At 36.7% G+C, this 27491-nt stretch overlaps 1 protein-coding gene across 6 annotated transcripts in view; it reads right to left on the bottom strand.

The window, feature by feature from the left end:
- The window catches only part of LUC7L2 (LUC7 like 2, pre-mRNA splicing factor), a 56595-nt gene that overhangs the window by 17662 nt on the left and 11442 nt on the right, over window positions 1-27491 (bottom strand). For 4 of the 6 annotated variants that reach the window (XM_019959167.2, XM_070788231.1, XM_070788229.1 and 1 more), the window contains 3 exons: window positions 24152-24246; window positions 5756-5854; window positions 2863-2973 (listed from right to left, as the gene is read on the bottom strand). In XM_019959167.2, coding sequence (XP_019814726.1) covers window positions 2863-2973; window positions 5756-5854; window positions 24152-24246 — 305 coding nt within the window. Of the gene's footprint in view, window positions 1-2862; window positions 2974-5755; window positions 5855-24151; window positions 24247-25816; window positions 25888-27491 lie in introns of all 6 variants that reach the window. The other 2 variants (XR_011566324.1, XM_070788228.1) reach the window with 1 other exon arrangement.

Here is a 27491-nt window from a genome sequence, read left to right as displayed (position 1 = left end):
GAAACAGAAAAGATGATCATGAATAAAAATCAGCACGTACCAAAGTTCAAAATATTTCGTAAGTGTTCAGAAAAGACGTTTGAGCTATCTAAGGCAATATAACTAATGCTTTCTGAGCATATCATAAATGAATTGGTGGACATTAGAGTATTTTGAGCCTGCCTGCCTTTACTTGTGAGTTCAGGGAGACAACTGATCTCAATATAACTACTGCTTTTTAACCTCTGCTTTGGCAGTGTATTCCAAGTATAAAATACATTTTCTTCCACATTCTGGAACTCTGTGCCTTTCCAAACCATCTCTTTCTGTTCTCTGACTTCACAACAAATCTGTTATGTTTCCCAAACTCACCCTGTTGTTTTCTTCCTCTCTGACTTTCCACATACTGCTCTCTCTTGCTAGGATGTCATCCATTATCTCCTTTACCTGCCTCATGCGTGTCTATCCTTTCAGTAAGATCCAACTGAACAGTCTATTATGTGAACAATCAATAGTCACACCTCACCCTCACTTAAGACACTTAAGCAGAGAGCATCATACACTCCTTTGTGCCATCTTTGTATCTTCTATGACAATTATTTTATCTGTATCACATTACTCTGTATGCCATTTTTGTATTTCCAATGCCTAAGATAAGCTCAAATATGAGTAAAAGAAATGAATTGGGGGATATTCTTTAAAGTGAAGATATGGCTTTAAAGTCCAACATATCTATCTGGTTTATGGCCAAACCAATTAACAGCTATGTAATTGTGGCCAGATTACCACACCTGAATCTACTTCCTCATCTGAGAAGTAGGGATAATACCTATCTCTCAAGGTTGTGAGAGATGAGAAAATGTGCCTTGTATATGCATGTGGCATATTACTAATATTCAGTATACCAGCATGGCACCTTTCTCCCATGGTCCATCCCTTTCCATTGGGATTATTTCTTTCCTTGGGTTCTGATATACCACCTCATCACCACCGTTATGGGTATCTAGTTCATTCCTATTGTTTTAATGGCACATGACAGTCTTTATTCTGGCTACAAAGTAAGTATTCAGCCTATATGGCCAATTAGCAAAAAAGGTTTTGATTTGATATTGACATCCAATCCCAACAAAGTAGTGTGCCAATAATCTTTACTCCTTAAATTTCCCTCAATCCAAGATATTTGTCCCTCAAAGAAATTCCCAATTGTATTATCACTGTTGTCCTACTTTAACAAAATGGTGTTTTCCTCAAGTATCTGCCACAGAAAGACTGCATTAGTGACCAAAGCTCTTCACCCTCCTGCACCTGTGCCCTTTGCTATGTGAACACCATCATACGCTGACTCTGAACTTGGCCATGTAACTAACTGGCTTTGGTTAACAGGATGGTAGCAAATATGACATAAGGGAATGCTTAAAAACTGCTTGTACGATGGGGCTTGATACTATTGCACCTCTGCTACCACCATGAGAATGTGTTCAGGCCAGACTTCTGGCCTCCAGCTGACTAGAAGACATGAGTGAGCCCAGCTTAGAGGAGTAACTGCCTAGTCAATTTCAGCTTAAGTTACTGATTACAGACTCATGAGCTAAATAAATTCTTAATGTTTTAAGTTTTGAGGTAACCTGTCAGCATTTTTGTAGTGATGGATAACTAATACAAAGCTTTATAAACCAATATAGCTGGGGTCTAGCCAACTGCTATGGATCTCTTCCTACCAGGAGATATGAAATCCCATGTACTTTAGGACACCTATCTTTATAGTCCCCATATTAAGAAAACTTTCCAGAAAAAAGTTGGTTATACATAATCCTCTCCTCAGACAAGGGATCCATTTCACTTTGTATACACATATCTGAGCACTACATTTAATGACGTTACCTAAACTCTATTGGATAACTTTGTCTCCATTCTGCATTTTCATAAAATGTGCCAGACTACACTGAATGGTACACAACATTATAAAGCAGTGAATCATCAAATCAGCTAAAGTCAATATGTGGACTTCGGAACTCTGATTTAACACACCAACTCTACATAGGAAAATGAATTCATTCTGGGTATTGGATGATATTAAAAATTTGTTACCTTTATGAATGTAATTTTGTGGTTATGTTTTAAAGGTGAAATGATATGACATCTACAATTTGCTTTTCAAATAATGAAATAGCAGAAGACTGATGCCTTTGAATTCATTGGGATTCACTGTACTTTTCTCTCTACTTTATGCATAAGTTCACAACAAAACATTTTTGCCTAAGAATGAGGTACTGATACACACAACTTGTATGAAACTGAAGGACGTTGTACTGACTATAAAAAGCCAATCTCAAAAGGATACAACCTGCATGATGCCATTTATGCAATATTCAATAAAATAATTACAGAGATGGAAAATAGATTAGTGGTACCCAGGGGCTAGAGAGATACAGGAACGAATGTGGCTATAAAGGGGTAATATGAGGGAGTATTGTGGTGATGCTACAGTTAAGTATCTCAATTACAGTGGTAGTTAACCGTTACACATGTGACGAAATTGCATACAGCTGCACACACATGCACAACTAATGAAATGTGAATAAAATGTAAGGACTGGCCCAGTTATCAACTTCATGGCTTTGACACTATTAATTATGTAAGATGTTAACATAGGGGAGGACTAGAGGAAGAGTATGCAAAATCTCTACATATGTCTCTGCAATCTCCTATAAATCAGATCAGATCAGTCGCTCAGTCGTGTCCAACTCTTTGCGACCCCGTGAATTGCAGCACACCAGGCCTCCTATAAATATAATTATTAAAAAATAAAAAGTCATAAAAAGTATACCTCAAAGTATAGTAAGGTAAAACTACTTTGTATTAATGAAATAATTGACATCTTACCTTCGCTGCAACTTCAGCACTAATTTCTTCTTGAGTTTCTGCTAATCTTTTCTTAGCCACTTCTGTTCTTCGATCACAATCTGCAATGAATGACTGCAGATGATCCATAGCCTACAAAGTTTAATTAAGACAATTACTGTAAGAAAAATCAACTGTATCTGTAAATATCTTTACTCAAAAAGTATACTTTATTATTTTAAATGCTATTATGGGAATTAAAAAAAAAAGTGAGTTCAACTACAAATTGAAAACCACTATCATCATCTATCAAATCTACAAAGAACAAACATAAAAATTCCCAGAAAATGTAAGGCTGTAAGGAAACCACCACTCTCACACTTTGCTGAAGGAATCACAAACCAGTGCAGGCTCAATAAAAAGGCAATATGGTAATCTTTATCAAAAGCCTTAACAATATGCCCTGACTTAGTAACTTTTACTTCTAGGAATCCATTTTAAGAAAGTAATCAGAGGTATATGGAGAAATTAATATTCAAAAATGTTCTTCACAGTGTTAAATGGGGAAATATCCAGGTAACATGTAGAGAACTTAATCTTCAGTCATTTAAAAAAGGTGTCAGTAGAACATGTAAGGACCTAAGAAAATGCTCATGCTTCATTTGTAAATAAAGTTACAAAATGGTATATGCAGTACGAGCCCAATTTTGTAAAATAAACAAACAGTAGAAAAATTGACAAGCATACATTAGATATTAACAATTTCTGAATATATGGATAATTTTTAGTAATCTGTTTTTCTGTGTCCTTCAAATTTTCCACAATGAAAATGTTACAATCAGGAACAATTGCTCTTTTCTCAAAGAATAAACCACTGAGAATTTTGTAAAAATCTACATCAGTATTTACATAGATGTTTATCAGGCATATGTTAGTATGTCTATAAATAAATCACAGTTCATATAAAACTAAGCTTTAAAGATGTATTCCCAACCCAACCAATTTAGACTTTCGTATCTTACTGTACAGAAATACAGCTAATTCAAAACTCCAATGTTTAAAAATATAAATTTATTAGACACACATAAAATTCTAAAAATGGTTATTTAACCCATGAATTTCATGAAAATGTAAAACCTTTTATCTGTGATGAAAAAGAAATAGTTATTTAACTCTAATTAACTTAAATTTTATTTTTAAAAAACGATGGAACTAATCAATAGTGTTGGGTCAACTAAGCAGCTATGTAGAAAGTGAGACCTATACCTCAATTCCTTGTAACAGAATAAATTTAATTCACAGATTCAAATACATAAAACAAAGCCATAAAAATACCAGAAGAAATAATGAAACAGAATTCTTATCACAGCAGGACAGGAAAGGCCTTTTGACTTAATTTAACAGATTTTTAACAGTTAATAAACGACACAACTACACAAATATTTTGCAAAACTCACAACTTCCAAAAAAGAAATAGAAAAAAAACCACAACATATTATCTGAGATAAGGGACTAATTTTCATTATATGTAAGGTGCTATTTAGTACAAATCAAGTAGAAAAATACTAACATCCAGGACTTTCCTGGTAGTCTGATGGCTAAGACTCCCTGCTTCCACTACAAAGGGTGTGAGTTTGATCCCTGCTTGGGGAGCTAAGATCCCATATGCCACATGGCAAAAATTAAAACACACACACACACACGTATCTGAAATTAGTAAATAGCACCCCCCACACATACACACAAAATGATGTACACTGAAAGTTCACTGAAAAGGATATATAAATAGATCTTAAATACATGAAAAATTTTCAAACTTACTTATAATAAGAAATGCAAATTAAAATTATACTTATAGTCCATTTCATTTATTAAAGCTGCAAGGAAATCGTGACCAACACACTATATGGCATATGGGAAATAGTTTCAAACATACTTGTGGGAGTTTAAGATTGAAAACCCCACACCCATACATCTAGATGTTGGTGAATTTCTGCAGTATTTTATGCCCAGTGTACGTTAAATCATAACAAATTCACTTAAGGCATTTCCCCAACTGCTCCAGCCCCATATTAAAATTATGTTTACATAGATGACTTCATTTCCATTAGCAGAAGTTCTTGGAAGTTCAAAGAAGTAAATGGGGGGCAGGGGAGGGGAGGTGGCTATTTACTACTTTTCTCCCAAACCAAATAAACCATCTGTTACCTCACTGATAAAATATACCATAAGGTTTATGGTCATCAGTATGTTTTATATAATGCTGATTAGTATGTCTTCTACTTAAAAAAAAGTCACGACTACTCTCATGTTTGTATAACAAGTTTGAGCCTTTTAGATACCTATATAGCATCTTCTATTTCCTCTAATATTTCTTCTCTTAAGCACATTTAAAAAAAAAAAAAAAACAAAATAAAACACTGCCCTTAATATCTTCCCTCTCTTTACACGTATACTTATAGATACAAAAACAAGTATGAATATAAAAATTCAGTTAATTATTAAAGGGTTTTATATACACTAGAAATTAGTTGTTTACATTTTTTTTTAAGTTGTCTACATTTAAAATGGTTATTTTCTTAATCACAAATACCTAATTGGGAAGAACATCCTTAATTTTCAAATCAATGTATGAATTACACAACTTTCACACACTTTCTTAAAATATGCAGTTTCATCTCATATTTTTCAAAATTATCGTTAGGAAAGTACATAACCCTACTAGTTTAGTATTGCCCTTCATGTGTGTGTTGTGTGTGTTAGTCACTCAGCTGTGTGTCTGACTCTTTTGTGGACTTCCCTTAAACCATCCTTCATATTAACCACAAAAATAAGATGATTTTTCTAAGAGGCTTTTCCATTAAGAAATATCAATCTATATTCAAAATATTTTACTGCAAAAGGTAATCCAACTTGTTAAAACAAAATCACATACATCAAGTTCAAAGAAAAAATCTTGTTCTTTGGATGCGATTTCATAATCTGCTCTTAAAGCCAGGTCATGGACTTTCAGACATTCTCCAAGATCCATTCTCTGGAGGAGGAAAAAAGACACATATTATTAAAACAGAAAACACTTTTTTCAAAAATTCATTAACAATCACAGTTCTCTTCAGAATAATTATTGAGTCATACAGATGCTTCTTTATTTATGGATTTTTCGAATCATGCAAACTTTCATAGACAACTATAAAACTAGGTGCCAGAAAAAACCCAAATGAATTCTATCTACCAACAGATGGGAAAGATGATTACTTTTGTACTTAAGAACAAATAGAAAAGGAAAAGCCTGTCAGAAACTGAAAAAAGCTTCTCACTTCTACCTCAAGACATTTCAGTTGGTTGTTTAAGACAAAAAAAGATAAATTTAAAATCAAACTAGCAGAACGTGTAAACCAAACTGCTGAATTATACTCAATATTCTATGAATAACATTCTAACTTTCAAATAAAGATGAAGTCCTCAAACAACAGACTGGTAATCTTGATATGGATTCCAGACAAGACTCCAGGTGAACTAGTAAAGAGGTACTTTATTAAAACCCATAACAATTTGACAAAGAGTAAGTATCTAGCCCCACTATGATTAGCATATGTCAGGAAAATAAATACCTACTTGGTATTTATTTATACCAAGTTAAGTATTTATTTCAATAAGGAATCTAGTAGGAACCTTCTATGGGGATTCCAATTTGACATTATTTACCTTTCCTGGTGGCTCAGACAGTAAAGAACGTGCCTGCAATATAGGAGACAAGGTTCAATCCCTGGATCGGGAAGATCCCTTAGAAGAGAATGGCTATCCATTCCAGTATTCTTGTCTAGAAAACCCCATGAACAGAGGAGCCTGGAGGGCTAGAGTCCACAGAGTCACAGAGTCCCCAGTCAACAGGACTGGAGTCTAATGGTTTTACTTTTTCACCCAATTAGAAGATTTCCTCGTATCTGAGACAAAAATTTCTAAAAATCTGTCCATTTTTACATGTATCTGGACAACTGATAAGATCTTTCATGAAATTCTTTTAGAAGCATATTATGTAAAAAAAATGGGCTTGCTGTAAAGATAATTAGATGTGATTAAAGGTGATCATGGCATCTGGTCCCATCACTTCATGGCAAATAGATGGGGAAACAGTGGAAACAGTGGCAGACTTCATTTTTTGGGGCTCCAAAATCACTACAGATGGTGATTTCAGCCATGAAATTAAAAGACGCTTACTCCTTGGAAGGAAAGTTATGACCAAACTAGATAGCATATTCAAAAGCAGGGACATTACTTTTCCAACAAATGTCCGTCTAGTCAAGGCTATGGTTTTTCCAGTGGTCATGTACGGATGTGACAGTTGGACTGTGAAGAAAACTGAGCGCCGAAGAATTGGTGCTTTTGAACTGTGGTGTTGGAGAAGACTCTTGAGAGTCCCTTGGACTGCAAGGAGATCCAACAAGTCCATCCTAAAGGAGACCAGTCCTGGGTGTTCATTGGAAGGACTGATGCTGAGGCTGAAACTCCAGTACTTTGGCCACCTCATGCAAAGAGTTGACTCACTGGAAAAGACCCTGATGCTGGGAGGGATTGGGGGCAGGAGGAGAAGGGGACGACAGAGGATGAGACGGCTGGATGGCATCACCAACTCGATGCACATCAGTTTGGGTGAACTCCGGGAGTTGGTGATGGACAGGGAAGCCTGGCGTGCTGCAATTCATGGGGTTGCAAAGAGTCGGACAGGACTGAGCTACTGAACTGAACTGAAAGGTGATCAGAGCAAAGCAGATTTTCCAATTGGAGTTATGATATCCCATCACTGAAATGTGACAGAATCTCTATAAGGGTGGTAAAAGGGAATACAGTAATTCAAAAAGCTAAATGTTCCTTTTGTATTTATTACACAAATATATATAAAGTAAAACTACAAAAAAACATTGCAGCAGTAAAATTATTCCTTCAACTGAGTCCCCAACTTGTGCCAAGCACTATGTTAGGTGCAAGGGACATAGCACTAAATGACAAAGATATTGGTCTCTGACCTCACGGAGCTGACATTCTAGAAGAGGAGAAGTTAATAATAAACCATATTTGTATCTCTGACCAATGTTAAGTGATCTAGCAAAACAGTAACATTCCTATTACCAGGGGAAGCTACTTGGGATAAGGTTGTCAGAGAAGCCCTTTCTGATGAGGCTACATTCCAACTGGATCTAGAAAAGTGAGAGGAAGCAGACTAACCTTAGGGAAAGCTAAGAAGAGAGTCTTTCAGTTTTACAGATTTAGAAAGCAGATCTTTAAGAAAATATATACAAGTGTAACTCAAGAGGGAAGTTTCTAGAAGCAAGGAACAGGACTAACGTATCCATAGCACACAGGTCTGGGTCTTACCTCTGTATATATTACCTAAAAATGACTCTGCCTATTTAACATTTTTGCAACCACCTGGACATATAGAAGGATATGATCAACAATTCTGTGCAATATCCCAAGCGAAAAAGGATAGTGAATTTACTGGATTAAGATTCAAAAATACTGATATACCAGATTAAATTTAATATGAAGAAATAAGTGCTAAGTTCTAAAGGACTTTCCTGGTGGCTCAGTTAGTAAAGAATCTCTGCCTGCAATGCAGAAGACCCAGGTTCGACCCCTGGGGTCAGGAAAATCCCCTGGAAAAGGAAACAGCAAACCACTCCAGTATTCTTGCCTGGAGAATTTCATGGACAAAGAGGAGCCTGGTGGGCTACACACAATCCATGGGGTCACAAAGAGTCGGAAATGACTAAATGACTAATATTTTCACTTTCACAGTTACATCAAAAAATGAAATTTATAAATAACTAAGTATAAGGAAAAAATCAGACAAACTGAAAAACTTGCTAGTCAAGAGTAAGGGTTACAGAGTGGCATGACTGAGATCAAGTTAAGTGATACAATAGTAATTTATAGGATATAATATGAGCAAGTGAGAATACTGTTACTGAAAGCTGGTTTAAAAGCAAGTCCCTCTCTTCCAAAACACACATTCTGTGTGCTAACACATTTCAAAAGTGATATGAATAAATTAGTGTCTCAAAACAAAGCTTTACAAAATAGCCAGAGAACAGATGTAACTAAACTGGAGAATTAAGATGTGAAAAGTCAACTGAAGAACTTTTTAAGATGGAATCAGACAAAGATTGTATTATGGCCCCAAGGGACTCCAGAGACACTTTGGTCATCTTAACATAATACATTCTAATCTAATGCTATTCAAAAGATGGACAAGCTTTCTTGGCAGTTACTTGAGTTTCCAGGTAACAGAGATTCAAATACTGTTTAGACAACTACTTCTTTGGGGTACTCAATAAAGAATTCGAACATCAGGTAACTGTTAGTCTTTCTTCCAACTCTGAGATTTTATGACTATCTTTGGAAAAAAAAAAAAAAGGTTCTCAAAACTGTATTACCTTGGTTCTTAATTATGTAAAGGAATGAATGGGAAAATATAAATAGACAATGTCCTCAGTTATCCTTTGGGAAATAATAAGGACTATTCACCACCATTATAAAAGTCATCACACTAATGGTTTAAAGCAGGCTGGAACCCAACCCCGAGGCTGGAACCAGTCCATGGCCTGTGAAGAACCAGGCCACACATCAGGAAGTGAGCAGTGGGCGAGTGAGCCAAGCTTCTTCTGTATTTACAGCTGCTCCCCATTGCTTGCATTACCACCTGAGCTTCACCTCCTGTCAGATCAGAGGTGGCATCAGATTCTCACAGGAGTGGGAACCAGCCTGTGAACTGCACATGCAAGGGATCTAGGTTGCTCCTTACAAGAATCGCTCTGAAACCAGTCCTTCATATTCAGTCTGTGGAAAAATAATCTTCCATGAAACCAGTCCCTGGTATCCAAAGGTTGCTGCTACTGCTGCTTCTAAGTCGCTTCAGTCGTGTCCGACTCTGTGTAACCCCATAGACGGCAACCCACCAGGCTCCACTGTCCCTGGGATTCTCCAGGCAAAAACATTGGAGTGGGTTGCCATCTCATTCTCCAATGCATGAGAGTGAAAAGTGAAAGTGAAGTTGCTCGGTCGCTTCCGACTCTTCTTGATCCCATGGACTGCAGCCCACCAGGCTTCTCCGTCCATGGGATTTTCCAAGCAAGAGTACTGGAGTGGGGTGCCATTGCCTTCTCCGATCCAAAGGCTGGGGACTACTAAAGTGTCACTGTGATGCTGAGGATGCTGAGATTTTTCCAGGCTCCAATGCTTACTCTCAATCATTAGTCCATGGATTAACAAACTAAGGAGATTTCCAGTGAGAAGCAACAGCAACTGAAACTTTCTACAGATGTCTGGAAATTCAAAGCTGTTTATTAGGCAATGCTTATTAAAACAAAACAAAACAAATAACTAGAAAAACACTTAATACCCTTTAAAAAAATTGCAGGAAAATAAGAGGAATGAAAGAAGTTAATGGCAAAAGAATGTTCTTACCTTCTGTTACACTAGCCTGTTGATTTAATAATATCTTAATATTACTCATCCCAACAATCCTATTTACACATATTCCCACAGCTATAGTTGTTCATGCTACACTTACTTCATCAAATGTTAAGATGTCAGAGTTGGAAATGCCTTTGATCTTGGGAGCAGTTCTGAATCTGAACTTGGATTTAAATATTATCAGTGGAAGCTTCTGAAAATAGGCCCAAGCCCTAACCTCCAAAAACTGAATTGTAAAAGTCCCCCAGAAGTTTTTAATGCACAGTGTTGTGACTCACTATTTGATCTAGTTTTATCCCCATTTCAAAGAGGACGGAACTGAAGCACACAGACTGCCTTCTTCAGGGCACTCATTAGGAAATCTGGTTAGAGATTTCTGCTCTAACACCTCTTCTGCTTTACTATGCTAATTCCAATTATTTCAGTACTAATTTATCTTTTAGTATTTTTAGTCGACAATCATTCCCCATCACATCTAAAAAAGCTCTGTACTGCAGATATTCAAAGCAGCTGTCTAATGCCTTTACTTCAGCAATCTCCCTTATTTTTATCTTGTGCTTAACTGTATTTCCAATCTGTTTTCAGAAACATGTTAATTGCCTCACTGCGCTTAACCTAAACATCTGTCGTCCACCCATACTATCCTTTGGCAGGAATTCCAGGCTCCCCCCGCCCCCCGCCCGCCTCTATCTTTAAATTCACACCACACAACCAATCAAAACAAAAGCAACTATGTGGATCAAGAACACAATGAACACTAAAAAAAGATCCAATTATGTCACTACAGCAAAGTTGGAATCTGGGTGAAAGGAGTAGAGCTGGGGGAATATGTGCCTTGTGGGGGACTCACGGAAGGGAAAATGTGAGCTCCACAAGGATAAAGACTTTTTTCTACTTTATCCACTACATATCTGGGTCTATACATCAAAATGCTTGAAATATTTAACCTTTACTGAATGAACAAAACTGGGCAGAGAACATTTGGCACAGAGGGTCCTATCCTTAAGCAAGGGTGGTCAAGATGCAAAATTGGACTAGGGCAAAATTGGTCTGAGCTCTGAAAAGGGAAGGTCTTCTTAGCCTCTCCTTGGATTTTATCCTTTTGGAGGCTCCCTTTCTTCTTAACTGTTTCGAGCTAGTCTTCTGTTTTTCCCTATGCACTCCTCTCCTCCAGGAGGAAGACTTACTTGGGCTTTTCACTATGGTGGGCTAAAAGCATCTTCAGCTTTAGTCTTGTCTAGCTCACCAAAGTAGATTTGGGGGCCAAAGCTGTAGGAGCTCAAAGAGCCTAGTTATGATGAAAATTCCCCCCCACCCCCCCAGCCCAATAGCCTCAGTGCTTATTTCTTCAGGGACCTATCAGGACAGTATGTGTAAAAAGGCAGATTTTCAATTCTGGATACTAGCCATGTTTTTTCTTCAGTCTGTAACATCATTACTAAGCACTTACACTGGCGTCATATTGTGCACATGAGTATTTAAGAAGCCAAAATAAACTCAACAATTACCTGCCACTGTAAAACTGAGTGAAGGGAAAGTATAGTAATGCTCTTCATGATCCTAGTAATGTAATTAAAAAGCCACCAGAGCCAAGCATGGTAGAACCACACCATGACTAAGCATGAACCTGACTCCATCACTGATGGTGCCAACAGTGCTTTGAACACTAAGTGCACGGATATTTTCTGTTGCTACTGCTTCTCTTTTGAAATAGTTGAGCTTCAAACTGAACAAAATAAAATGTTTGGTCATTTATTTTAACTTAAAATAACTATTTACGATGAAAGCCACAGGAAGTTTTAAATTTTTAAATTTAACAAGTAATTTACTCCATAAATTCTTTCCACAAACTTACTCTTGGTGTTTTAATTAATGCACATTTAAATTCTTAGATTATTGGGAAAATGGATAAATTCAGTTCTGCATTTTGCCCTCTCCATCCTAAATCCACTTTTTCCATGAAGTCTTGATCAAATAACTATACCTGATCTTGGTAACAGAATTCTCTTACAACCTCCCAACATTTTATGTTTTACTATTTAACAAAGCTGATTCTGTTAAGTGCTTTTTAACTGTTCTTTTGAAATTCCAACACAGATCAGGTTTGCATAACCCACAACTTAGCCATTTTTAAAGAGACACTGCTGTGAGGTTGAATATTTTGTTTAGATTTTTAGATAATGGTTGAATTAAATGTAAATAAAGATGTATATACAAGCATTCCACTGCCATACTGCACACCAAAAACAAGAGCAATTAAGAGTCATTGGATAAGTAACTTAGGGAATGGCTATATTGTAAAATATTATATCTGCATTTAAAAAATATAGACCACTGATATGGAAACTTCTCCAAGACAAGTGAGAAAAATTCAAAGATGCTATTTGTTAAAACACACACATCACACATACTCGTAAATGCACAGAAAGGAGAGTGGAAGATGTACATTAAATTGTTAACAGTGTTTAGTTCTGGGAAGAGGGGTATGACGAACAAGGGGAAACTTCTATGTTTTATGCTTTTCCTCTTCTACTTGAAGACTATATTGCCAAAGTAATAAATAAAATATGACAGACCAGGCACTGACCTGGTCTGAACTCAGAAAATATCCCATTTTCTCATTATCCCATATCTCATTATCCATTTAACTGTGAGAAATTCACTTAATCTCTCAGAACTTCTCTTTTCTCCAGAACTTCAGGACTGCAGCACAATTTACTTACAGACTGACTACACTGTGGAAGATTCTGAATGTGAATCAACACATGCAGAACTTTCTCTGCGGCAGAGAAGAATGCTGGACTACTTGGACAGGAATATGACATGATAAAACCTGTTTCAGAAGCATTAACACCACACTACTAGGTGGACGAACATCCTTGTCAGACAGCAAGCAATTTAAGAATGGACAGCAATATTGGTAAAGTACTAAAAGGAATACATACCAACTGAAGAAAAAGTAAAACAAAACCATGACAGCAGGGGAGAGAGCACAGCAAATACAAACCCTTAGTCTAGCATCTGAACCATTCCATGCATGGTTCCAATGCCAACGCTATTTTCCAAAACACAAATCATCTATACTTTGACGTTCACATCTTCACATTTTACATCTTCACTTTCTTCCTCCTCCTCCTCACAATGATAAAATCTTGCTCTTCCATCCATGTTCAGTGCCCACCTTAAGACCCAGCTTAAGAACAAGAGAAAGCTGAAAAAACTTCGGAAGAAGTCTTGAAATGACAAAACCTGGATACGAGTTTCAGTTATGCCACGATTGTTTTAAGAAGGATGTTTTAATTAGGATGTTTTAACATCCTAATTCCAATGCTGGCACTCAAAACTAACAAACTAAACATGAGTGGCAAATGAAGAGGAATGGGGCCCACTGTGAACGCACCAAGTAGCTCCTGCTTTTCCACCACTTCCCCACTTGTTAACTGCCCATTCTCACTTGAATGTTCTTCCTCCAAGTTCACTTTTTCCTGAGTGGATAAAGAAAAATAAAGCTCTTTGTTTACGATTTCTTAATGAATGTTTTTTCATGAATACAGTAGGAAATATCTCATCCATTTCTAATCTTAGATATGCAAACATAACGGGATAAAATTAAAACAGAAGGCCTTGCCTCACAAAGACCATCTAATCAAGGAGAGAAAGGATATATATAAACAAGATAAAACAAGTGACCACTCGGTAATATGGAGGGTAGGTGCTCCCCTGGGGTTCAGAGAAATCACATGTAGTGTCCTAGGCAGGATTTAAATTTGTAGAGAAACGGTTATTCCAGGCATAGAAAGGCGGATAGGCAATAATGAACATGCTGGGCAAGGACAGCAGTGAGACAACAATGAAAAAATCAGTCTGGTCCAAACAGAGGACCAAACTGATTTATTTATTCAAAGAAGAGACAGATCCAACTGAAGACTTTCAGATTTTTGACCATATATAAATACATAATAGGGAACGACCAAAAGTTTTTGAGTGGAGGCGATATATGCCAAATTTATTTCCTCTCAGGAATAACTGGCTTCTTTTCCCCACATTTAGAACTCTTCAAATGTCATCTCATCAAAATGTTTTCTCCAGTCGTCCTGTCATAGCAGCCCCTTGCCCACCATCCCAGATCTAACCACGCATTTTTGTCACAGGGCTTGCAACATTCCTGAAATCACAGTGTTTCTTTTCACACTTGATTGTGAAAGAACCTTAGAAGGTAAGCTCCCATCACTGAAAGAGAAACCCCGATATACTTGTTATCTCTAGCATTTTTACATATGACACGGAGCAGGTCCTCAATATGTATTTGTTAAGTGAATTAATGAATGAATGCTGATCTCAGCAATCAGCAACACTCCCAGATATTAAAAAAAAAAATTAATTTCTTGAAAGAGAATTTTCTGTTAATTTTTACTGTGAATTTTCTTTACATTTTCCATCTAACCCTCATTAATCTGATACTCTTGCTCACCCTTTTCTATTTCTTCCTCTGCTTAACTTCATTGTTCCAAACACTGTAATAATAAATACAAAAGGGGTAGGGAACACACAAAAATCTACCTAAAGTTAGATATTTTACAAAATTGCATTATACAAACACATCAACATATATGCTTATATTTTTTGACTTTATAGACCAACAAAAAGGCTATAGGGTAATATATAGTCAAGATGTTTTAGTCAATATAAATCAGAGTAAAACATCAAATGTTTTTAAAAGTTTCCTTTGTAACTACCCTTAAATAAGGAAGGATTATACTAAGTCATTTGACCTTGCCACCAGCACATCAAGGTAGAATGCATCACATTAAAAAAAAACATTTTCAGTGATAAGACATTTTATGATTTTGCTTGATGCCTGCGGTTAATTACCTGTACAATAAAAATATGTTTCAAGTTTTCATTTATTACTATGTTTGCTTTGTGTTCACAGTCTGATTCTTCCAAACAATGCATTTATAACTCCATCCCACCTTTCTCAATGAATAGCCTCAGAGAACACACTAATTCAGATTTGTTAAAATGCAATTTTTAAAACTGTTCCTACGTCTAAAAAAGACCTAAAATGTTCAAGAGATTACTGAGTGATGATTCCTAGTTTTTAAATAATAAACATTTATTGAGAGCCATTGTACAGAAAAACAAATGTGTGGGAACTACCTGGCAGTTCAGTGGTTAGGATCCACACTCTTAACTGTGGAGGGTCCAGGTTCAATCCCTGGGGAACTAAGATCCCACAAAACACCCTGCCCCGCCCCAAAAGAAAAACCAATGTGACAGTGAAATATACTGACCAAGTACCAGGGTATTAAAAACAATCTGCTTGAACAATGACTTCCAGACCTTATTCTTCTTTGCTTGGAAGTTACTGGTCTTTGCTACTTTATAGTGTTTCAAGAGTTATCCTAAATGACAGGTCCAAAATGTTAAGATTTACCTCAAAAAACAAACAAAAGGATGAAGAGGACATTAAGTAATTATAAATGACATAAGGTAGTTGTGTGTAAAATACTTATGAAGCTGGAATATGGGGAGATGAAGCTCAGTATACCACTCTACTTTTACATAGCTGAAATTTAAGTTTCAAAAGATTTTTTCCCTCAAACTGATTCAACAGCACAGAATAAAAATGAAAAGTAAAATTAATTTGTATTTGATCTACAAAGACTGGACATGAGCACAATAGATGCACGTATATTTACATATATGTACTTTTGTATTTAACCATTAATGCAAGTGTCATGGACAAATATGCTGACTGATCTTAACTAGAGACACTAAAGTAGAACAAGACCCAGAGATGGTCTCAGGGTCTCCTTTTAAAAGATTACTTCCACAAGCCTAAAGTATATTAACTTGTTTTAGGAACATGAAATGAATGACTGCAAGATTATTCAGAACAAGAGAAAAAGGTTATTTCCAAAGGACAGAACCACCTGAAGCTGAACAGTTCAGGGTATTCATATCCCAAGTCAATAATACTCCAAATTATATTCAGGACTTGGTTTCAAATTTGTTTCTTTTTTTAAATGTGGACCATTTTAAGTCTTTTTTGAATTTGTTACAACATTGCTTCTGTTTCATGTTTTCATATTTTGGACTCAAGAGACTGAACCGACACCACCTGCATTTGAAGGCGAACTCCTTACCACTAGGACTGCCAGGGAAGTCCCCAGGACTGGGTTTTTCTTTTTTTTAATCGTAGGATAACTGCTTTACAATATTGTGCTGGCTTCTGCCATACAACAGTGTGAATCAGACACAAGTACATTTATGACCCCTCCCCCTCCTTCCTGAGCCTCCCCGGCCATTCCCCATTCCTATACCTGTCACATTGTACACGATTGAACTCCCTGAATGTAAACTGATACAGCCGCTATGGAGAATAGTATGCAGTTTCCTTAACAAGCTATGAATAAAACTATCATATGATCCAGCAATCCCACTACTGGGCACATACCCTGAGAAAACCACAACTGAAAAAGAACATGTACCCCAATGTTCAGAGCTGCACTATTTACAATACCTAGGACTTGGAAGCAACCTAGATGTTCATCAACAGATGAATGGATGAAGAAGTTGTGCTACATACATACAATGGAATATTATTAGTCAGCCATAAAAAGGACTAGGTTTTTGAAGTGTGGCTGCTGCTAAGCTGCTAAGTCACTTCAGTCGTGTCTGACTCTCTGCGACCCCGTAGACGGCAGCCCACCAGGCTCCCCCGTCCCTGGGATTCTCCAGGCAAGAACACTGGAGTGGGTTTCCATTTCCTTCTCAAATGCATGAAAAGTGAAAAGTGAAAGTGAAGTCGCTCAGTCGTGTCCGACCCTCAGCGACCCCATGGACTGCAGCCTACCAGGCTCCTTCGTCCATAGGATTTTCCAGGCAAGAGTACTGGAGTGGGGTGCCGTTGCCTTCTCTGTGAAGTGTGGCAGTAAAGATCAAATTATTCACTGGGAAGCTCTTAATGTGCCTCTGATTTCCTAGGCATCAAATGTATTTTTAGTGTAAGGCATTCTCTAGAACTGCTTGTTAAAGGAATTTTTGTAAGAAACCGAGACTAAAATACAAACAGCAAGTTTGATAATGTAAGAACATCTCAAAAGCCAATTCTGCTAAAAACCTGGGTTATCTGGCAGTTTCACAAATTGGGAAGCTCTAGAAACTGGGGGTCATAGAAATTAGGGGGAAAAAATTTCAAGCTAGTTATCTAGGCGTGTGTTTTATTTTGCTTTCCTTCTTTTCTTTTTTTATTTTAGCCATGCCACGAGAGCTTAAGGGACATCTCAGTTCCTTGACCAGGGACTGAATCCAGGCCATGGCAGTGAGAATGCTAAATCCTAACCACTAGATCACTAGGGAACCTAATGTTAAAAACACTTGCTTACCAGAGGGATGGTACGGGGAGGTAGGTGGGAGGAGGGTTCAAGATGGGGAACACGTGTACACCTGTGGTGGATTCACGTTGACGTATGGCAAAACCAATATAGTATTGTAAAGTAATTAGCCTCCAATTAAAATAAATAAATTTATATTAAAAAAACAAACACTTGCTTAAAAATCTTAAGTGTCTCAAAACAAACCCTTTCCAGAGAAAAGGTTATGAGTTTAAATTATCTACAGACTTTTTCATATATATATGTAAAACCACTGCTGTCATGTTTTGGTAAGTAATCCAAAATCAAGATACACTCCTTATCCATTAGAAGGTAACACTTTTTCCCACAATAATTAATTTTTGAAACTTAAAGCTTGCTCTGAACAACACGTGTTCCATGTCCTACTTCTGGGTGATTGATTATTCATGTTAACACAAGGGAAGGACACCATTCTAGATGCTAGATACAGCACTGAAGGAAACGGGTCTGCTCTCACTATGAAATTTACATTCTACTTAGTGGCTGAGAAAATTTTGTGCAGGTTTATTTCTTATAATGCTTCTCTAAACTTTCATGGCTCCTTTAAATTTGTACTATCAAACACACTTCAGCAGTTGTAAAGTTCAGGTTTGGAGGTATTCAAGGAACTGACTTTAACCAGGTCTCAAGAGAGAAGCAGTAAAGGAGTTCTGATTAATAAAAATTTCATTTTGGATAAAACCCAGAACCTACTGGGGACACCATAAAATCGACTCAGGAATTTTGACAACCAATACTCCCATCCAATCACTTCAAAGAAGCAGATAAAATTTTACCTTATCCCTGTCCCTAAGTATTTCTCCTGGAGTCCAAAGACAAGTGGGCCTTAGGAAGCATCACTATGAACAAAGCTGGTGGAAGTGATGGAATTCCAGCTGAGCTATTTCAAGTCCTACAACATGCTGCTGTTACAGTGCTGCACTCAATATGCCAGCAAATTTGGAAGACTCAGCAGGGGCCACAAGACTGGAAAAGGTCAGTTTTCATTCCAATCCCAAAGACACTGTCAAAGAATGTTCAAACTATTGCACAATTGCACTCATCTTACATGCTAGCAAAGTAATGCTCAATATTCTCCAAGCCAGGCTTCAACAGAACGTGAGAACTTCCAGATGTTCAAGCTGGATTTAGAAAAGGCAGAGGAACCAGATATCAAATTGCCAACATCCACTGGATCATAGAAAAGGCAAGACAGTTCCAGAAAAACATCTATTTCTGCCTTATTGACTACACCAAAGGCTTTGACTATGTGGACCACGACAAACTGTGGAAAATTCTTCAAGAGATGGGAATACCAGACCACCTTACCTGCCTCCTGAGAAATCTGTATGCAGGTCAAGAAGCAACAGTCAGAACCAGACATGGAACAACAGAACTGGTTCCAAATTGGGACAGGAGTATGTCAAAGCTGTATAGGCACCCTGCTTATCTAACTTATATGCAGAGTACATTATGCAAATTGCCGGGCTGGATGAAGCACAAGCTGGAATAAAAGTTGCCAGGAGAAATATCAATAATCTCAGATATGCAGATGACACCACCTTTATGGCAGAAAGCAAAGAGGAACTAAAGAGCCTCTTGATGAAAAGTAAAAGAGAGTGAAAAAGTTGGCTTAAAACTCAACATTCAGAAAACAAAGATCATGGCATCTGGTACCATCACTTCATGGCAAATAGATGGGCAAACAATGGAAATAGTGACAGACTTTATTTCCTTGGGCTCCAAAATCACTGCAGATGGTGACTGCACCCATGAAATTAAAAGACGCTTGCTTCTTGGAAGAAAAGTTATGACCAACCTAGACAACATATTAAAAGGCAGAGACATGACTTTGCTGTCAAAGGTCTGTCTAATCAAAGCTATGGTTTTTCCAGTAGTCATGTATGGACGTGGGAGTTGGACCATAAAGAAAGCCGAGCCCTGAAGAAGGGATACTTTTGAACTGTGGTGTTGGAGAAGACTCTTGAGAGTCCCTTGGACTGCAAGGAAATCAAACCAGTCAATCCTAAAGTTAATCAGTCCAAATACTCATTGGAAGGACTGATGCTGAAGCTCCAGTACCTGGCCACCCAATGCAAAGAACTGACTCACTGAAAAAGACCCTGATGCTGGGAAAGATTGAAGGCAGGAAGAGAAGGGGATGACAGAGGATGAGATGTTTGGATGGCATCATTGACATGAGTCTGAGCAAGTTCTGGGAGTTGGTGATGGACAGGGAATCCTGGCGTGCTGCAGTCCATGGGGTTGCAAAGAGTCAGACACGACTGAGCAACTGAACTGAAGTATTTCTCAAGATCAGCTCTTTACAAACATAAAACATTAAAGAAGTATTTGGATTAAAATAACTCTAAGATTCCCACGTGGCATAATATACCATGATTATTTGTGAGACATCTGACAAAGACAATTTCCCTGAATCTTAATTTTTCTATCTATATAAAATGATGGCCTTAAGCTAGAAGACATGATGGCCTGTCAACACTAAAATTATCCTATGATGAAGTCTGTAAGAAAATTAATAGTGGCCATTTTTGAATTTAGGATAAATGTATTATGAGTATACATCCCCATCCCTGCAGATCTTAATTTCAATCTCTGATGCCGCCTGCTTCCGATTTAATGCCTTCTGTAAATTACTACTATTACATACCTTTTCCCCAGGTTCCTAAGAACTAGATGCAAAGATTTTTTTAAGCATTTCAATATCCTTATCTTTCCTTAGGGAATATATGAACCAGAAATAATGTGGTTTATTCTGGTGGAGGGAGGGAGCAGGGGGAGATGACAACTCTTAGGCTTTTTGTTTTGCCTAAATCTGAAAGGGGGTGCTGTCTACTTTATGCATGCTAAATATAAGGAGACAACTAAATGGACCAAAGGATGAAAAGAGTGGGACAAACAAAAAGTTCTAGATGAATAGGAAAATAATCCAAGCTTTTGAATTAGAAGGAAATGGCAATCCACTCCAATATCCTTGCCTGGGAAATCCCATGGACAGAGGAGCCTGGCGGGCTACAGCACACGGGTCACATGGACTTAAGCGACTAAACAAACAACTGTATTTGTGTGTGTGTGTGTGTGTGTGTGTGTGTGTGTGTGCGTAAACACTGTGTGCGTGTAAAACACTGAATCTGTCTGCTGTATACCTGAAATACAACTTTGTAAACCAACTATACTCCAAAAAAAAAAAAAAAAGGTTATACCAAAGTACCAGACTAAAGAAAGGTACAATGCTACAGGGCCATTTTCATCAAAGTGAATTTCAAAAATATTCCAATTTGTCAGTTATGAGTATGTTTTCAGAAACCATACCCTTTCTCTCCAAGTACTCAGTATAAAGTTCAACCTTTTTACAATAATAATAAAGAAAAGCCAAAGAATATATTTTTGGGTTATCTTCTGCTAAATAATCTAGAACACTGATGAGTCATATTCTCTTGGAAGTGACAGATCTGAGGAACAAGGTCTGGAAAACTTAAGGGCAACTTTTAGTTATAAAAAAGACAAAAAGCACTATAAAATCAATAATTACAATTTGGTTCTTTTCATCTGTGATCTAACAGGTCAAAAAAATATTTTCAACATACAGAGGTGTGAACTATTAGATTCTGTGCCAGAAAAGCATTAGCCCTACAGAGACTGGTTGCTCAAGAAGTCAGAGCTCTGTAGGTAAAAACCACACGCACACAGGATAAACTGCTATGCTACTGCTAAGTCACTTCAGTCGTGTCCGACTCTGTGCGACCCCATAGACGGCAGCCCACCAGGCTTCCCCGTCCCTGGGATTCTCCAGGCAAGAACACTGGAGTGGGTTGCCATTTCCTTCTCCAATGCAGGAAAGTGAAAAGAGAAAGTGAAGTCGCTCAGTCGTGTCCGACTCTTTTCGACCCCATAGACTGCAGCCCACCAGGCTCCTCCGTCCATGGGATTTTCCAAGCAAGAGTACTGGAGTGGGGTGCCACTGCCTTCTCCAAAAACTGCTATAAACAGCCCTTTTTAGTATTACAGTAAGCGTCATGAGACAGTCACTCATGGGTGGTTTCAGGTTCTCAAGTTCATCACTCTAGACAACCTTGGACTCTTACAAAATTCTAGAGCCAGCCCTGAAAATTTTGCTTCAGAGGCTCATAAGGACTTAACTTCATCCTTACATAAATGACAATCTCTTGCCTATTAAGCTGACATAAAGAAGATAGGTCTCATATAGAATTTCTCTAACAAGTGCCTTTCAAAGGTCATTTGCTATTTTTCATGTGATCCAAAACACCAATTTTAAGCCTCACTGTAAGAAAAATGTTACAAATTAAAACAGTATTTTTCTATCATCAATTTTAAGATGCATACTACAGAAACACTGAAATTTGAAAAAATGTGCTTCTTACAAATCCACCAGCAAGAATTTTACAATGAAAGTCTAAGACCAACATGATGAAGGATTAAGTATTACCTACAGAGTAAATAAAACTAGAGTGAATAAAACTAGACCTCAGAAAATTTGGCTTTGGTCCCAGTTTTACTTTAAATCAACAGAACTGAATAATTTTTAATAAATCACTTTACTATCATTAAGGCTAACTATGGAACATATACTCAACAAATTGTTTTACCCAACAGAGAAATAAATGAGTGTAACTGAATTATATAATTATAAAATGCAAAAGCACAACTGTGATGTCAGATTTTTAAAATTATTATTAAATGCCATAACTGAAGAATGTAATAATATGTCAAAGTCTTGCTCTTGCTGGTTTTAAAGTACCAAAAACTGAAATCCTGCCACTTATCAACTAATCTTGTTCTCAAAATTCATTTGAAGTGATAATTTATCCATTAAGTATCATTAAGAGTTAAACAGTAAATGTGAAGAATCAAATAATACCACAGATAACTACAGATAATATAGATTTCAATATTACAGCAGAGCAGAATATTTTAATTATGCAAATTCTAAAGAGTAGATATGAGGGTCTAACAGAGATATCTGTCACAGTCCTAATTCAAGCCCTGAGAAACCGGTATGCTTGTCTTGTAATATATTGATACTTAAAAAATAAATTTAAGTATTTATATATTTTTTTAAATGTTAGCACTTCTATTAACTTATATAACACAGTTTCAATGGTCTTTCCTATTGGAAAAAGACAAGTGTAGTAGTGTTAGTCACTCAGTCATGTATGCCTCTTTGGGTCCCCATGGACTATAGCCCACCAGGCTCCTCTGTCCATGGGATTCTCCAGGCAAGAATACTGGAAAGGACTGCCATTCCCTTCAGAGGACCTTCCTGACTCAGGGATAGAACTCAGGTCTCCTGCATTGCAGGCAGATTCTTTACCATTTGAGCTACAGGGAAGACCAAATACTGGAGTGGGTAGCCTTTCCCTTCTCCAGCAGATCTTCCTGACCCAGGAATCAAACTGGGTCTCTCGAACCACAGGTGGATTCTTTACCAACTGAGCTATCAGGGAAGCCCCCAAAAGACAGGTGCTTTTTTAAATCAAAAATGCCTGGATACCTATACATTTGGGGTATTCTACTCCTATCAAAAAGACACTACTCGTCAAGACTCCACACTTCCACTACAGGGAACGTGGGTCTCATCCCTCGTCAGGGAACTAACATCCCACATCCTATGGCAGAAGAAACCATTCACTTAGACATTTTTAATTAAGGGACCTCACTGCTTCTTCAAATGAAGTATGAAATCCTTTCATTTTAGAAAAATGACAAAATCAGCTAAATATTTAGCTCTACCAGCCCTCCTGTGCTATCCGGGTGACCAGGAGCTCTTGAAAGTATCATTTCAATCAAATCCAAAACCCAGGTAACAAAATCCTTTGTTCTACAGATCCATGATCATGTGATTTATCCATCAAATTAAAAATTATAATACTTTAAGATAAACTAACATCACTAGATGTAGAATATAAATTAAGTGAGCTTTATGTATTATCAGGAGTAAGCAATATAAGTGAGTTTTAACCAACAACACTACTCACAAACTTTACTGTGAATTAAGTAATTACCAATATATTGCTTCACAATAATGTCTACAAATGTGCAGAAATCTTAATGAAAATGTAAACTGTTTTGGATAAAAGTCTCCTATGCTCAACACTGAAGCAAATAATTTAAAAAATCATTTACATTATTTCTAAACTAAAAATGTAACTGATGTATTATAACTGTCTCTTTGTTCCAAATAAATGCTCTAAAGAATGGAAAATATTATAAAGTAAAATAGCAATAATTTCTGTGAGGAATCCCATTATTGCAGACCTAAATAATCAACCTGAATATAATAGATGTAAATTGCTCTGCTAACAAGTGTTTTTAAAAAAAATCACTGCAGAGTAATTTGACACAAAACTAAGACGTTATCAAGTAGTTTGTTTTTGTAGTATACCAACAATAAAATAATAGATTTAATAAACACATACAGTTCCAGACAGGACATCATGGGGGCAACAGTTGAGAAGGTGACTCTTGCACACTCTGTCATCACTGAATTTGATTCGTTGACGAGTAGTATCTCCTGTAATAGAGGAAAGTTAATGACATTCAAGGTTAGACATTTAGAAAATATGTATTTTCTGAGAGCCCTACTAACACTAGCTTTTTATGTGTGGCTATACACACACATTTATAAATCACCTCAAGAGGGGTTAGTTCATATAATATCCTACAGAAAAACTATTTTAGACAACATGCAGTTGCAGTACATGTACTGCACATGTAATTCAAACAGTCAAAGTGGGAAAGCAATGCATTCTGTTAAATAGAGTACTTCAGAAAAGCACAGGATTTAGAGCAGGAATGGACCTTAAAGATTATTGAGTCCAACTCCTTCATACTGTAGATGAGAAAACTGAGGACCCAAGAGGTTAAACGACTTGCAGCAGACCCACTAGGAGAATTTCTATTGGTATACGATGTTCCCTACATTGACACTAAGCACTATTCATTCTGTAATTATTTACATTAATTGAAAAACATAAAAAGTAATCTTGCAAACATTGCATACACACTGCGAATCCCCACTGAACCCCAGACGCCATTTCTTCCACTATTTTGTTCCAGCTGAAGTGTCTCCCTTTTGCTGCTGGGAGGAGTTAGAGAGGGTAGAATGACGTGTTTAAGAGTGTACAAACCTGGAAGAAGGACTTACACACCAGTCAAACAAAGGCACACTGCCTAAGTGAAACATTTAACTTAATGGCTCCAAAGGTCCCATATCTCCAAGTTTTAGGTAGTCTGTGCTATAAATGGCCAAACTGGGTCCATTTAAATTTATTCTGTCTTCACTTAACACAATACACCTCCTAGGCAACAGAAGCTTCCAACCTGCTAGTCAAATAGGCCTATCTACTCAAAACTTGAAAGAATATAAGAAAAAGAAAGTTAACTATCTCTAATAACAAAAAAAAATAGATGTTAGTTAGATTTTTTTTTTGCTTCAAATCTCTTTGGGAGGGGGGAATTCTTAAGGATGGTTTCCTCTAAGGAGACTGATTAAGCCCTAAGAAATCAAAGTGTTTTATTTTTAGCCTTAAATTGACATAGTCATTGATGAATGAAAACCTACTGGTGAATTACTGAAGCAAGAACTGTTGGTACCAAAACAGACTGTAAATAACACTGTACTAAAACTTTCAAGGAAGAGATTCAATTGTTTAATTTGTTTTTGACATGTGAGTAACAAAAAAGGTTAAAACTTTACCCCTTTAACATGGTATTATTTTAAAGAGCTTAACTCAAAGTCAATTAAATACTATCATTTTTAGGCAGGGTAAGATTTTGTTCAGATTGTTTTAACTTGGTTCAAAAGACTTAAACAACATATTAATTTGCAATCATGGTTTATAAAACTTTAAGAACAGTAACTTTTGGCTAAAACAACAGCTTCAGAGCAGTTCAACAATAGGTTTTCTAGAGGCTAGTCTCTAGTTAATGTTATTTTTGACACCACAATTTGGAGTAATTCATTTAGTGTTCACGCCTGCTACTATAATAGAGGTTATTTTGATGGTCCTTTTTTCCTTTTAAACACAACTGCTTTTTGTTCCACATTTATTAACACATCTGAAAAGTTAGTGATAACTCACGGCTCGGCGAATGCGGGGCCTTTCTGACACTCCCTTGCAGATTGAAGTAGTCAGGCATAGATACATTGAACCTTTACAAATAAAACAAGGGGCCAGATTGTTCAGTTTGTATAGAATAGACTCTGCCAGCAATTTCAATACAGCATCTAGAAGTACATGTTCACTGTTAAGATTCTTGTATATGAAAACAAAAGTGAACAAAATCGGGGTGGGGGGGTGTTTTCTGTGTTTTAATATTGACTTAACAAGTATAAACCCTGGAGAAGAATAGGACTGATCATAGGTAAAAGTCCAAGGCTGGAGCTCTGTAAAGTGGTCCCTGGGCCAACTGGGGTTTTAGGAAAAAAAATTTTTATAAAGCGTATTTCATACTGATCAGGGCCCTAAGCTCATGTCAGAATGGTACTCTGATGAGCTCACATCAGAATGGCAATGCCATTATTAGAGGTTTTTTGCTTCCTCACATGTAAGAAAAAATATTTTACCTTTAAGGTAAGAAATTAAAAAAACAATTTTTTGAAGAGGAGAAAATCATATATTCTACAAGTCCCCTGCCACAATTATCTAAGCTTTTCAGTAATGCAACAGCAGTATCGTTCCAGTGCTTTGTCAAACTAATGGCTCAAGAATACTATAAGCCAGGCTTCAGAGTAAAATTAAGATTTTAGAAGTTTTACTAGTTGAGCATTTTGTAAGAAATCACAACATAAACCTAATATTAACATATGTGCCTTGAAGATACTGCCATCAGATAAAATGTAAACAGTTTCAAATATGAATTAAACAAAATCATCCCCAATGAGTGTGGGGATACTAAAAAAAGCATCCGTTTCTATCAACATCAAAAAGTATTTTTAATTAATTCTTCACTGCATATAAACGTCTGCTCTATTTGATAACTGCAGCAAACACAATAAACACAGTTATCAAACATCAGCCTGCACAGTAAAGAAATCTTTATAAACAAAGAAATAATAAAATTCCTAATAATCTGAGATACAGAAATGAAAAGGATTAGCAACTGAGTATCTGTCTATTGGTATTTTTAAAATTTTACTTCAGAGACCTTAAGGTTAACATTTTAAAATAATTTGGCTATATTACCATGTAGTATTTAATAAGTTTATTTGGGCTTATACCATGAAAGTATCATCTGACTAATCAAAGAATTTTAAAATAAAAATACTAGTAATTTTGATTTCTGTCAATATATCTGGCCCAAACCATGTTTTTCAAAAGAAACTAGGTAAAACAGCACCCACTGAAAAACAAAGGTGGGGAGAGGGGCTGTAATTAATAAGAAACAAATATGAACCAAATGTCCTTACAATACAAGAAATTATTTTATTAATCAAATGTACTTCAAATGTACTTTATGTTTGGGGTTTCTGGGTATGTACTCACTATTAAAATAACCTAAGTTAAACAATTGTCCTGTTATACTAATACTGGATCCAAATCAAAGAATCAAGCCGACTCCTGAAGATATCCTCTGTGCCAGCCAATGGGATTACAAAGAGGCATTTAATTAAGACAAGCTCTCTACCCTCAAGGAGCCCATCACTTTCCTAGAGAAGAGAGGGTATTTAAATACAGTAACAACAAAAGGGGGCATGATCCAAGTGCCAAATGAATGTCTAAAATGGATGGAATACTATTAAATAGTAGTACTTCA

This window comes from Bos indicus, chromosome 4 (assembly GCF_029378745.1).
Source record: "Bos indicus isolate NIAB-ARS_2022 breed Sahiwal x Tharparkar chromosome 4, NIAB-ARS_B.indTharparkar_mat_pri_1.0, whole genome shotgun sequence".
NCBI classification, from domain to species: Eukaryota; Metazoa; Chordata; class Mammalia; order Artiodactyla; family Bovidae; genus Bos; species Bos indicus.
Note: the sequence above shows the minus strand (reverse complement) of the source record. Positions and strands in the feature narration are given on the sequence as shown.